Raw genomic sequence first — 13,747 nt, 5'->3', positions numbered from 1 at the left:
ACATAGCAATTTTTTTTGTTTTGATAATTATATGGAATAATTATAAATTTAAGAAATAAATTTGATATAGAAGGATTTTTTTCTATCCATAAATATGAAAGAAATTGAAGCAAATAATAAAGTATATGAGATTTTGCTTCTCTGCATTTATCATATTCAAAACAAAATATCCATAAATATGGAAAAAAAAAATTGAAGCAAAAAATAAAGTATATGAGATTTTGCTTCTTTGGAGTTATCATATTAAAAAAATATATACATAAATATGGAAGAAATTGAAGCAAAAAATAAAGTATATGAGATTTTGCTTCTTCGCATTATCATACTCAAAACAAAATTAACATAACAGGATTAATATAAAAAGATATACATAATATATGGTAAGCGATGAAAAAAAAAGGAAAATACTAGGAAATTGCTCAAATATTGTATACTAGGGATTTGTCACTTAAGCAACTTCTAGTAATAACAAGGACAAAAATAAGTAGGCAGTGGAGTATCATTAATAAGTTGAAGTTTGACAACGATGCTGACAATTTTTTCATAATCATGAACTGTTTTCGAAAATAAAATAAGAAAAGGTTTCTAAATTCCTTTTCATTAATTTTCTAAATATATTACCAAGATAGTCATTTTAATGGCCTAATCGGATAAATGGTCCCCGTGGTCATAAGGTATTCGGATGATAGCCCTTGTGGTAAAAAAAATCGGATTTAAACCCCTGTGGTCTAAGTCTGTTAGGATTTATGCCATTTTGTTAAATAATGCTGACGTGACTGCCACATATATGCCACGTGGCTGCCAAATGTCTGCCACGTGGCAAAAATAATATTTTTTTTAAAACCTGAATTTTTACAACAAAAAAAAACACACAAAACCTCCCCCCCCCCCGCCGGAGCCCTCTCCCAGCGCCCTCCTCTCTCTCCCTCTTCCTTCTTCTTCTTCTTGCAGATCTGCATTTTTTTTTTTTTTTGTAAAAATTCAGGTTTAAAAAAAAATTATTTTTGCCACGTGGCAGACATTTGGCAGCCACGTGGCATATATGTGTCAGCCACGTCAGCATTATTTAACATAAGGGCATATATCCTAACAGACTTAGACCACAAGGGTTTAAATCCTAACAGACTTAGACCACAGGGGTTTAAATCCGAATTTTTTTACCACAGAGACTATCATCCGAATATCTTATGACCACGATGACCATTTATCCAATTAGGCCCATTTTAATTGACCATACAAGCTTACACAAAATACGTGGCACTGTGCCCATCTCTATAACTATATGTTGATAAGGATGAAGCTAAAATGGCAAGTAACGTCTTGATTGAATGTTGGTGTGGAAAATCACCGCTAGATAAACTTGACAAGCAAACTTATACTTGCAAAATTAGACTACGTGTCCAAAAAATGAAATATAAAAATACGAATAATATTTTATTATTTAAAAATAAAGAAACACTACAAATTGCCAAGAAAGTCATAAGATCTGAAGATACTATATTTTAACTAACTTGTTATTCTACGAGTCACAAAGCTGTATAAAAATAGGTGAATGTCGTTACCAAAACATTGTGCCTAAGAATATACAACAATACACATAATGGTCCATAGTCTATTAACTACATTGCAAAAGATGAAGAATTGGTACAAAGGAAGAGGAAGATGATAGAGAAACAAGAGAGATTGTATTGATTAATTGGAGAAAATGTATAAATTGAACTTAAAGAAATGATAGTTATACAATCACTTATATAGCCATATATCCCAATTACAATAATACTCTTCTAACTATATTAACAAACTCAACCACTAGAATAATGTCAACCACTAGAATAATGCCATGTGCATTTCTATATCAGTTATTATAGTCTACCCCATACATTTGATAAACATAGCAATATTTATCATTTTGGTAATTATATGCATAATTGTAAATTTAAGAAACCAATCTGATATAGAAGGAACATATAGATATTGAATTGAAAAATAAAGCATAAGAGATTGAGTTAAATGAAACTTTACTACGGTAGGAAATGAAAATTGGAAAATACACAAAAAGAAATTGCACAAAAATGCAATACTAGGGATTTTGCAATTCTAGTTTTACCATATTTGTGGTTTTCTTTTCATAACTATAAATTTATGCAAACAAATCTGATATATATAGGCAATTTTCTGCATAAATATGGAAGAAATTAAAGCAAAAAATAAAGTATATATGTGACAACCCGTCCCAAATTTTATTATTTTATAAATTTTAAAGCGTGAATTTACGAAAATGCCCTAGAAATGAGGGTGTTGACTTTCGTTGACCAATGTATAGTGAGACGTACGAAATATTCCCTTAGCGAATTCTTGAAGTATTCAATGATACAGACACATAGGCACAAGTAGAAGTGAATTTGGAGTTACGGTTAAAGTTTTATTGAGTTACGAATCCAAAGGTATTTTGAATAAAACACCATTTTTTTATGCCACATGTGTGTGGCTCAGTGGAAAAAGAAAAAGAGGAAGTCGGGGAATAGACAAAGGGGGGAGAGAAAGAGAATGGGCAGAGCTGCCTAATCGGAACAGGAGAGAGGAAGGTGTTGGGCCAACCAGAAAGAAGAGAGAAGTGAGGGACGAATCAGAGGAGGTAAAGGAAGGGAAAGGAGAGGAACTGGCCGGGTTCCCCTTCGACCTGCACGACCCGTTTCAAAACCTGGCCACCCCGTGTGATTTTCCAATGGTTTTGCACCATTCCTCCAATGAATTTCAGCCACCCACCATTTGGAATCAACTCAGCATCATCTCCTCTTCCATATTCAGCCATAAATCAACACGAATGGATCACATTTTCGTGAGATAGCACCGGAGGGGTGCGCGGTGTATGGTGGCGAAATCCATCATTTCTGAAATGAATTTCCTCGATCTCCACCACCATTAGACTTCCCTTGAGCCCCTGAAATCAGTTATAGGGGCGGCGGAACACCGAGGAGCGAGAATTGAAGCCACCCAAATTCTAGGGTTTTTCGGCGGATTTGATGAAATTGGGGCATTTCCAGGCCAAAGTGGACTTGGTCGCAGGTATAAAGTTTGATGTACTCTTTGAGATCTTCATTTCTGTAATTTTTGGGAATTTTTTGAAATAATTGGATTTTCCGGCGAGTCGGAGCGGCCGACCGCCACCCACGGCGGCGGCGCGTGGCCAGTGGGCCGCCAATGCTATTTTTAGGCTATGTTAAATGTCTTGAATTCAGTTTTGATATTTGAATAATGTAGGTTAATCATTGGAACCTAAATTCTCTACGATACGTTATTAGGTATTTATGTGAATCAATGATCCAACCGTTGGATCGTCACCAAACTTTGTTACATTGTAGTAAGTAATATTTGAAGAATGTAGGAACTTACGGATTGGGAATCCGACATACGGATCTTCCCTAATTGGATTTGTAAGTTAATAAAATAAAACATTAACCGCTAATCAGTTTTGGAAATTGGGGGAGATTCGACCGTTGGGTCGTACTGAAACTTAAGTATGTTGTTCTAGAAGCATATGTGTATCATGAGAAGTTATAGATTGGAAATCTAAAATGCGGATCTTCCGGATCAAGTTTTGCAGGGTTGTGGACCCAACCTTCGATCTTCGATCGACGGTTGACTCTTGGTTAATGGGTCTCAAATTACTCTTGAAGGTCCTTGAGGAAATGTTTTATGTAAAATTATGTATTCTATCGGTAAGAACTTTGAGACATGATTTGATAATTGGTCGCAGGCGACGATAGTTCGTGATGTCTCGATATTCTTACAAGGGAGTCGTAGCGCGAACCTAAGGTGAGTAAATCTTTTCTCTTCTATCGTGTGTGTGTATATATATATTTATATATATAAGATTTACATCTCCACAAACGTTTATAAATTAATATTTAATATAATTTATGTGAATGTTTTGTAGGACAATGTGAACTATGAATGGCTTGATCCCTGTTTAGGTTACATAAGCAGTCTAACGAGACGTTAGATGCAACCATATAATAAGTAAGAATGAATAATCGAGACAATAGCCTAGTTTGGGAATGGGGCATTACAATTTATGCATTCTAGACCATTTGTTTATATGTTTATATATCTGGAAATATTATGATATGTTGAATTTTAGACTTACATCCTGGTATTTCCATCTATATATTCCTTGCACATAATTATTGTGAACGCTCCGAAGTGCAAAGGTGAACGCAGGACACACAGGTAAGTTTAGGTAAGTATGCGGTATTAGTTGAATTGATGGGGTTATGGTATGACTAAATTTATGTTTTAAGCAACTCTGACACTATCGTACAGGTTGCAATAGTGGACAACTCCAGTATTGTCGTACAGGTTATTTATGAATCGTACATGTTGTATTAGATGCATTTAAAGCTCATAAACCTGCACCCCAATGTTAGTGTTTCCGCCTGTGGCCAGGGCACAATACTTCACGTAATGTTCACCTCCTGCACCATGCGCTCACCTTGAATTCAAGGTAGGTGCACAGGCTTGTCGTACAAACCACTATAGGTGGTTCCGACTCGTATGCGACTCTTCACGTGATTGTAGCACTTAAGCGTATTCATTTACACCCAGTCTTGTCATACAGACCACTACAGTGGTTCTGACTAGTGTGCAAATGTAATGCCGTATAGGTCACTATAAGTGACTCCGGCTAGATTGATTGATAAGATATAAATATGCCGTATAGGTCACTATAGGTGACTCTGGCTAGATTGATTGATGAGATATGAATATGTCGTATAGGTCACTATAGGTGACTCCAGCTAGATTGATTGATGAGATATGGATAAGTCGTACAGGTCACTAGAGGTGACTCCCGACTTATGAGCTAGCATATGTGATGAGATATGTGATGAGCTAGCATATGTGATGAAATATGTGATGAGCTAGCATATGTGATGAGATATGGGTAAGTCGTACAGGTCATCCTAGGTGACTCTGACTTACGTAGTAGTATGAGTTATTAATCGCATGATTATTTGATATTACTGATGAGATGTTGTATTGTGGTATATTATGATTTTTCTGGAAATTATACAGGTGTTGCAGTGAGGGGTTATAATGTTTTATATGGTTTCTATTAAAATCTTACTTACAGGGCCACTTACCTTTGTCTTATCTTCACCCTCCAGGTTTTATCAGCTGAGCTTTCTTATCGTCGAAGATTCATGGCGATTCTTAGTATTGGAGATTATTTCGAGGGTACAATTCTTAATTCACTCTTCTGTACTTACTTATGTTGTAACGTTACGTGTGAAGTGGGTTTATTCCCGCTCACCAGTGCACTCTGGTATTTAGGCACTCTTAGGTTTAAATTTATTCACAATTTTTCCACATCATCACACTTTATGGCTTCGTCACCTTCCAGGTGTCGGCCAATACAACTCGATTTGGAGTCCTAGTGGACATTTCGGATCGGGGTGTGTTAATATAAGAGATTTTGCTTATTTGCATTTATGATATTAAATTTTCTAAGATAATCGGATAAATATACTATATATATGTATATGTATATATACATATGTATATTCTGATATGGTAGGAAACGAAAATAAACAGGAAAATGCATAAAGGCAAATTTGCAAAAATGGAATACTCAACTTCATCTATATAAATACCCAAATACTCATGAGTTGGTATGTGCATAAACATGTCGTCTTACTAACAAGGTTTTGGCTTTCGTACAGAAAGAATATGGTGAAGGTTCTAAATTCTTCTGAAAGCCACGATTAAGAGGAAGATGATTCTACAACTGGAATGCATAATCAAATCGTTGATTTACCAGAGGTATAATTAGTAATAATCCAACCTGTTTATCTTAATTAGGACTATGTCTTGTTTGATCATTATACTCATTAACAACCTCTTTACATAAAACGTTTACCAAATGTTGACGTTGATTTTTATACTTACAACACTTTTGCAAATTCAGTTTACCTTAATCCTAAATTATACTTACATTTATAATCAAGAAGAAAATTTTGGCTCTTTTTACTTCTCACTCATCTCTCTCAATTTTTAATCGCCGAATCAAATAAATTGAAGAATATCAATTGGCAAAAATTAACCATATGTATGACAGGTCAAAATAAGTGTGTGAATAACATTTTCCTTTTATTTTTGTGCCAACAAACATAATGGTCTACTTGGAATCACATATATCAAATCTTAATTAAAATTTTACCACTTTCTCTCATGTTTAATGACAAAATGCAACATACATGATGCAACCATCTATGGTGGAAAAAGATCGTCCACCAATCCTGTCAAATCAAGATCAACCACCAGCAATGGCAGACAAAGATCAGCCACCGGCCATGGAGGATCAAGATACACGACCAGATTGGTTGCCTTCAACGTTGGTTTACTACACCGTAACTCGTAACACCCCCGAGACTGACTTTTGGTCACGTTGACAATGTATGAAACAAGTACTAATACACTTTTAATGTTATAGGGTCGCGATATTTGTACATACAAAACTGACTCACTCTCTAATACATTATTGTGAAGAATACTTTCCTAAATTTATGTTTATTTTTAGAATTGAAACAATTTTTTATGTTGTTCTTATTGTTTTAATTTTTTTTTTCAATATTTATTTATGACTAAGTAACTGCTAAGTTAGTGTATGCAGCCTCATAAGAATTAGTAATGCACACTGACATTGATCTTGCCAGCAAACATAACGGTCTACATGGAAGGTACAAAACTGAATAAAGCTAACCATTTTACATCACAATCACATCTAGCAAACTTAATTGAAATTTTATTACTTTCTCTCACGTCTAATGACAAAAATAACTTTAGTCATTGTAAGAGCAAGTTAACGATCCTTATTGGCTGTTTTCAATTTTTGCGTAACAGTTTACGTTGACATATCACCCAACGATGACTTTGACCTGAATACATCGTCGGATGAATCATTCAAATCGCATGCTGAGGTCATCTATGACGACAAAAATAATCAAATATTGGACATGATGCAACCATCCGTGGTGGAAGATACACGACCAAATTGGTTGCCTTCCGCGTGGGTTTACTACAACGTAAACCACAGCAACCCAGAGACCAAGACATTAATCTGGTCATGTTGACAAGGTATGAAACAAGTACTAATACACTTTTATTGTATTAGGGTCACACAATTTGGACACATCAAACTAACTCACTCTCTAATACAAATATGGCGCGCGCACACACACACAATGGTAAGTTCTCCTTTATTTTAAAGTTTTTCAGCAAGTATACATGTTTTGTGAGTGCAAATAGTGACATAGTTGTTCATACACTCTCCAATACAAGTGAGACCCGGATACAATAGTAGGCCCTCCCAATATTAAAAAGAGCGTGTCAATTTTGTCAATTCACATATGCAATTGTTGAATATTAGTCACTGCTTTTCCATAAAAACTAACTCACGCGTTAACATTTTTGTGCAGTATTATAAAAGCCTGAAAGGAACAATGCATCATTCCGAAAAGTCTGTCAAAAAATACCTTGGAATACCGCATCAATCCAGAAAGTATGGAAAGAAGGCAATCACATAGATCGGTTATAACAAGAATGAACAATGGTACTTTAAATACATTGAATTTTTTGGTTTTTTTTTGTTTTGAACAAAATATCATTTATATTAAGAGGGAGGGGTGGACTTAGCCTTACAATGAGCTAACAATAATGTAGATTGTAGTACTAAGTAGCAAGTAATTGAAGTCTCTTATATGTTAAACATGTTTGAAATTAGTAATATTTAAATTTTACTATTTAAAGCATACTGGTGGGTGTATAACAACATTTGAGTAGCAACAAATGACCAAGGAACCCCAAATTCACTAGCATCTCAGCATCGATCGAGAAAGTTGAAAATTTTTAATTTTTTTTTTTCATAATTAAGCCCTTAAAATTGTGGGATGGATTACCATGAGTTAGGCATCGACAACTATGGCTATAAAATTATGAATGAACAAAAAATGTAACATTTCTTAATATGATATATTTTTTCTAAAATGCCTCGTGCAAATTTTCTTTTTTCCTTTATTTCAATAACTCAACATAGTATTTATGAATATATGGGAATGATTTTTCTTTATACATTGTATCCAGCCTTAGAATAATACAAAATTTAAAAAACAAATCTGATATAGAAGGATTTTTTATGCACAAATATGAAAGAAATTGAAGCAAAAAATTAAAGTATATTTGATTTTGCTTCATTGCATTTATCATATTCAAAACAAAATGAACATAACAAGATTAATATAAAAAGATATACAAAATATATGGTAAGAAATGAAAAAAAAGAAAAATATACAAAAGAAATTGCTCAAATATGGTATACTAGGGATTTGTCACTTAAATGTTAATAGCATCAATTTCAAAAAAACACTTTAGCAACTTTTAGTAATAACGAGGACAAAAATGTGGAGATGGTAGAGTATCGTTAATAAGTTGAAGTTTGACGATGCCGACAATTGTTTTTTCATAAAACTGGCAACATTAACTTATTTATGAAATTGCCACCACCTCTTATCCTTCTTATTAAAGAAAATTCGTGAATTGTTTTTGAAATTAAAATAAAGGTTTGTGAGTCCCTTTTCATTGATTTTCTAAAATTATTACCAAGATAGTGTCATTTTAGTTTACCATACAAGCTTATACAAAATACATTACAACGTGTCCATCTCTAGAACTATACATTGATAAGGATGAAACTAAAATGGCAAGTAACATCTCGATTGAATCTTGGTGGGGAACCACCGCTAGATAGACTTGACCAACAAACCTATAGCTGAAAATTAGACTACGTGACGAACAAACGAAATATAATAAATTATATTTTATTAATTAAAAATAAAGAAATATTATAAATTGCCAAGAAGGTTATACAAATTGAAGAGACTACCTCTTAAGTTGCGGTATGAATTTACAATGTTTAAAACATGAGGTATGAGATGAGTGACAGAATTTGCAAAAATGCATAAATATTAGGACAGAAGCAATTATGGACAAAAATGTAGATGCAAGGTAAGAAACTAACAACTAATGATAACTGAATATTTTTTTTGTCAATAATCACACAATAACCATTTCAAGGATATTTATTTGCTGGTAAATTATCGTGGAATGAAACTTCATAATTGGTGAAATATCATTTCAATTTTTTTAAAATAATAGTGGATTGGGAAATAACATATTAGATATTTAAAAAATAATAGTAGGTGACCACTTAGTACTATGGTCTAGTGGTATTTCTCTTCATTTATAAGTGAGAGGTGTTAGGTTTGATTCTCGCCAAATGCGAATTTGAACAACATCATTGTTGTCTTGGTCTCGAGTTAGACACTTTCGATCTGTTTCCCGGCCAAACCACAACGATTTAGACGTCTAAAAGGGTACCATTCTCTTCGTCTCGTCGAGAAGTATGATTTTTATTTTTGAATCACTTGATTTCGTTGAGTATTGAAGAAGTTTTGAACGTTTAAAGTTTACCCAGTTTCCGGCGAGTTTCCAGTTTTCCCTCGGACCAGTCAACTTTGAGGCTATTTTCCAGCCATCTCCGGTAGCCATTGGGCTTCCAAATAGGTATAATCTTATTCTACACTTCCCTATCTTCATTTTGATATATTATTGGTCGAATTTGGTTAATAAACAATTGAGTTACGAAGCTTTAAAAATTGTTCAAACTTCCGACCAAGAGCTCTGGGACACTTAAAGAATGACCAAAATGATGAATGGTGGACAATCTCAGTGACCACCTTTATGGATTTGAAATGTTAGGAATGAGTTATGCAAATCTCAATGATCATTTTGGCTATTTAGCCTAAGTAAATAATTGACTTAGAATATCAAAAAGTAAAGTTTTTAGTTTTTAATTACGCAAAATAAAATTAAAATCGAGAAGGCTTTTGCTAAAATAAGCCCCTTCCATATACACAGTCGCACTACAAAATACAAAAGTAAAGCCAGATTCCAGAGGACTCCAGACACAAGTTTTTAACTCGTAAAACAAAAAACCTTGATCTTCAATTGGAGTTGTTAATAATCACGGTTAAAGAAAAGATGGGCAGAAAATTCTTCGTGGGTGGCAACTGGAAATGCGTATGTCTCTTTTTTTGGCGATTCCTAATTTCCTACTGTGCTTTTCGTTCTTGAATAGTGCCTTCCAATTTTTAGACGTTGGTTTGTTTTGGTGGGTTTTGAATGATGTCTCGTTTTGTATAAGATTTTTCGTAGTTTTGAAGATTTCGAATTTGTGTGAATTTTCAGATAAAAGTGTTTTGGGTTGGAATCTGTAATAAGTATCACAAACGTTGTGGTTTCTGGGTTTTTTTTTCCATTTTTTTTTAGTAAAATAGAAAGCAAAAAACACCAAAGTATTTAGCTTGAAGTGTTTTTTCTCTAAATTGTGATGTTATCAATGGCTTATATGTGAAAAAACCTTTTATTACTTTATTTATTTGTTGCAGAATGGGACAACTGCAGAGGTGAAGAAGATTGTTACTTCATTGAATGAAGCTGAAGTCCCTTCAGAAGATGTTGTGGGTAAGTTTTATACTTTGGTTTAGCTGGTTGTTTTCGACTTTTTGATTAACAACAGGTAGCGTTTTTCAAAAAATACACTGTAAAGAAAGCTCATTTGTCGGGAAAGTATTTCGATGTTTGATGTAGTTGTGGTTTTTTCTGTTATTGCAGAGGTTGTGGTGAGCCCTCCGTTTGTGTTTCTTTCTTTAGTGAAAAGTTTATTGCGGTCTGATTTCAATGTCGCGGCACAGAACTGTTGGGTGCGGAAAGGTGGTGCTTTTACCGGAGAGGTTAGGTATGTTTGTGTGCTATTTATCAAACCCTGTCTAATTTTACTGAACAAGTAATTTTCGCAAAATGATCGGTTTCTTGTTTGCTCAGTGTGGAGATGCTGGTGAATTTGGGCATTCCCTGGGTAATTATTGGTCACTCTGAAAGAAGACTTATTCTAAATGAGTCCAATGAGGTAACAACTGATGCAATACGACCTTTGAGTCTTCTCTCACCGGCTTGTGGTAGAGTACAGCTTTAAACAATCCTTCATGCTCTTGTGGTTCTGTTTCCACCCAGTTTGTTGGGGATAAGGTTTCTTATGCACTTTCTCAAGGCTTAAAGGTTATAGCTTGTGTTGGGGAGACTCTTGAGCAGAGAGAATCAGGATCTACAGTGGCTGTTGTTTCCGCGCAAACAAAAGCAATCGCAGGTGACCAAGAAAGATTTCCCATGTTCATTGTTTTGTATCTTATGATTTTTGGGGTGTCCGGAGACATTCCTGTAGTACTGATTGGTTCCAGGATCTCTGATTTTTGCTTCTGTCTGGGTTCTAAGTTTGCAAGGTTTAAATCGTCCGACGTTCTTCGTTTCTTTCCGCTTGATATCTGACCAGCTGAGTTTACTCTTTTTTCTCTTCCAGATAAAGTATCGAGCTGGGAGAACATTGTTTTGGCTTATGAGCCAGTTTGGGCAATTGGAACTGGGAAGGTTGCAAGCCCTGCTCAGGCTCAGGAAGTAAGTTTGGATGGATGAAACATTGTTTTATCTTGTATGTTTTGTTGTTTCAGTGAATGTTATCCTTGTTCTTGCAAGGATGCTGTAGCTCAGGTGTGACTCCTGTTTAAAATTGATATTTGTAAAGGTATATTCATAGAGCAATCTTGCTTTTGCGAATGTTAGCGCTTTGAGAAATAACCTCATGCTGTATGCATTACAATGCTAGTACGGTGAATTGTTATGCTTGCAAGAACTGTTATTGTCACATCTGGATTTCCAGTGCCCTCGTAAGTCCGTTACATTCATAAACAATACATCTGTCTGTCTTGTGTAACATCACTACATCAGTATCGATGACCTTTATGTAGGACGTCAGTTTATATTATGTTAGCTTGTTGGGTACATTTATGCCACATGTCCTAGTTGTTTGAAGTCAGATTCGGAACTTTGAGAGGAGAATCCTTTTATAGTTGCTCGTTCTGTCATACTGATCTATATGATAGTACAACTACATTGGTTTATTTCATTCTTTTTTAACTGGGAAACAAATGAACAATTTCCAATATGATTTCACTTGTGTACAATTTTGTTTACAATCCCATTCTTCGATCCTCATCTGAATGTAATATATATGATTTGTGTGTTTGGTGTTCTATATTTTGTTAAGTTTTTGCATAAACAGTCTCATTTCTCATAAGCAGTTGTTAGATCCCTTGTTACACAAGTCTTGTATGTCAAGTTTGCTGAAGAGCTTTTTTACCAGGTCCATTTTGAATTGAGGAAATGGCTTCATGACAATGTTTGTGCTGAAGTTGCTGCATCAACCAGAATCATTTATGGAGGTATTCTTCGTATATTAGTATGAATACTATGCGTGTGCTATGTCTTTTATCTGGAGAGAAGTGTAAAAATTACCGACTAATCAGGATAAAAAGCAAGTTGTGCATAAGTGTTAAAACTTAAAAGGAATAATCTTATTATCATGTGTGTGGGGGATGGTTGGCTATTGCAGTGGTTCGGCTCTGTTAGTCATACCTGAATACAGAATTCTGAAGATCAAACCTGAATCTGAAATATATTGATCTCTGAGAATTCAAACTGTTTTTTCCAACATAAACCGGAAACAATTTTGTTGTTTGGGTTGCTTCAACTTTTAGGTTGAGAACCAATAAAGATGCACCCTTCACCCTGTTAGTCATATGTGTAGATAAATATCCCCGCGTGGCACAAAATGAACACAATAAAACCAATTGTCGAGAGGAGTGAATCACTCGACGTAATTCCTCCTGGTTGTGCAAAATTTTGTTAATCACATGCAATCACCTTCAGGTTCTGTAAATGGAGCAAACTGCACGGAGTTGGCAACACAGCCAGATATGGATGGATTTTTGGTTGGCGGAGCTTCCCTTAAGGTGATAACTTTTCTCTGCGCCGCGTCTCAATTATATGTTTGGTTTCTCTTCAAGTTTGGTTTCTGATTCTTTCACGCGCATTTTCTTTGGTTAGCCGGAGTTCATTGACATTATCGAGTCAGCTACAGTGAAGAAGAATGATTGAGGTCAAGAGGAAAAAAAAAGCCTTTGAGTTATAAACTTATAATTGTATCAGCTGCGAATAAGGAAAACCTTGTGGTTGTGTTGCCGAGCACACTCTCAATGTAATAAGTAACAATTCCTTTGTAACGAATGTAATTTGATTCAGTTGAAGTATGATTGTGAATTTGTAGATAAAATGTTTTTCTCCTACAGAAGGCCTGATTATAAGAGAAATTTTTCGGGTTGTCCCTCAGGACCGACCGCATTGCCTTCCACTCGCAAACATAAGCACCCGGCTCCAACCTCATTGTGTCTTGTTGACGGGCGGACACAAGAATCTCTCCTACCATAGAATACTGCCTTCTCTAGTGTGGAAACCTTAAAAGGAGACTTGATTATGTGTACCTGGTTTTGCAGTTGTGTTTCATTTGGGGTTCTTTTTGCTTTTCATTTTTTCTCTTGGACTGATAAGTAAGTGATTTGGTTCTTGGATTGAACTCTAAAGCGATTTGATATAAAATTTCAGATTTGGCCAGAGTGCTAATATGCATTTGAATCAAATCGTGCACACCCCTAAACTCGCTCATCGAAAAAGAATATTTTTCTGGTCGATAAAAATATGATGACTTGTTTGCAATAGTTTATTTATTTCAAGTGCGCTTAAT

The 13,747-nt window shown here is 34.9% G+C and overlaps 1 protein-coding gene and 1 long non-coding RNA gene across 2 annotated transcripts; both read left to right on the top strand.

The window, feature by feature from the left end:
• The first annotated feature begins 2,949 nt into the window (after positions 1–2,949).
• Positions 2,950–6,422, top strand: LOC139189218 (uncharacterized). Its single transcript, XR_011572917.1, has 5 exons — positions 2,950–3,066; positions 3,758–3,816; positions 5,166–5,235; positions 5,721–5,820; positions 6,283–6,422. It is a non-coding gene; the product is annotated as an uncharacterized lncRNA (long non-coding RNA).
• Positions 6,423–9,945: 3,523 nt separating this feature from the next.
• Positions 9,946–13,279, top strand: LOC103422693 (triosephosphate isomerase, cytosolic-like). Its single transcript, XM_029098726.2, has 9 exons — positions 9,946–10,134; positions 10,503–10,578; positions 10,729–10,852; positions 10,939–11,023; positions 11,128–11,260; positions 11,471–11,565; positions 12,311–12,389; positions 12,877–12,959; positions 13,054–13,279. The coding sequence occupies exons 1-9, from the start codon at positions 10,096–10,098 to the stop codon at positions 13,102–13,104; spliced, it is 765 nt and encodes a 254-aa protein (XP_028954559.1). The 5' UTR covers positions 9,946–10,095; the 3' UTR covers positions 13,105–13,279.
• Positions 13,280–13,747: the final 468 nt, after the last annotated feature.

Source organism: Malus domestica, chromosome 11, assembly GCF_042453785.1.
Source record: "Malus domestica chromosome 11, GDT2T_hap1".
NCBI classification, from domain to species: Eukaryota; Viridiplantae; Streptophyta; class Magnoliopsida; order Rosales; family Rosaceae; genus Malus; species Malus domestica.
This window is presented reverse-complemented; position numbering and strand designations above follow the sequence as displayed.

Excerpts from the sequence above, each read along its gene's own strand:
- LOC103422693 (XM_029098726.2), top strand. The coding sequence starts at position 10,096 with ATGGGCAGAAAATTCTTCGTGGGTGGCAACTGGAAATGC. Across the intron at positions 10,579-10,728 it reads CCCTTCAGAAGATGTTGTGG|AGGTTGTGGTGAGCCCTCCG; the intron begins GTAAGTTTTATA and ends CTGTTATTGCAG. Across the intron at positions 11,261-11,470 it reads GCAAACAAAAGCAATCGCAG|ATAAAGTATCGAGCTGGGAG; the intron begins GTGACCAAGAAA and ends TTTCTCTTCCAG.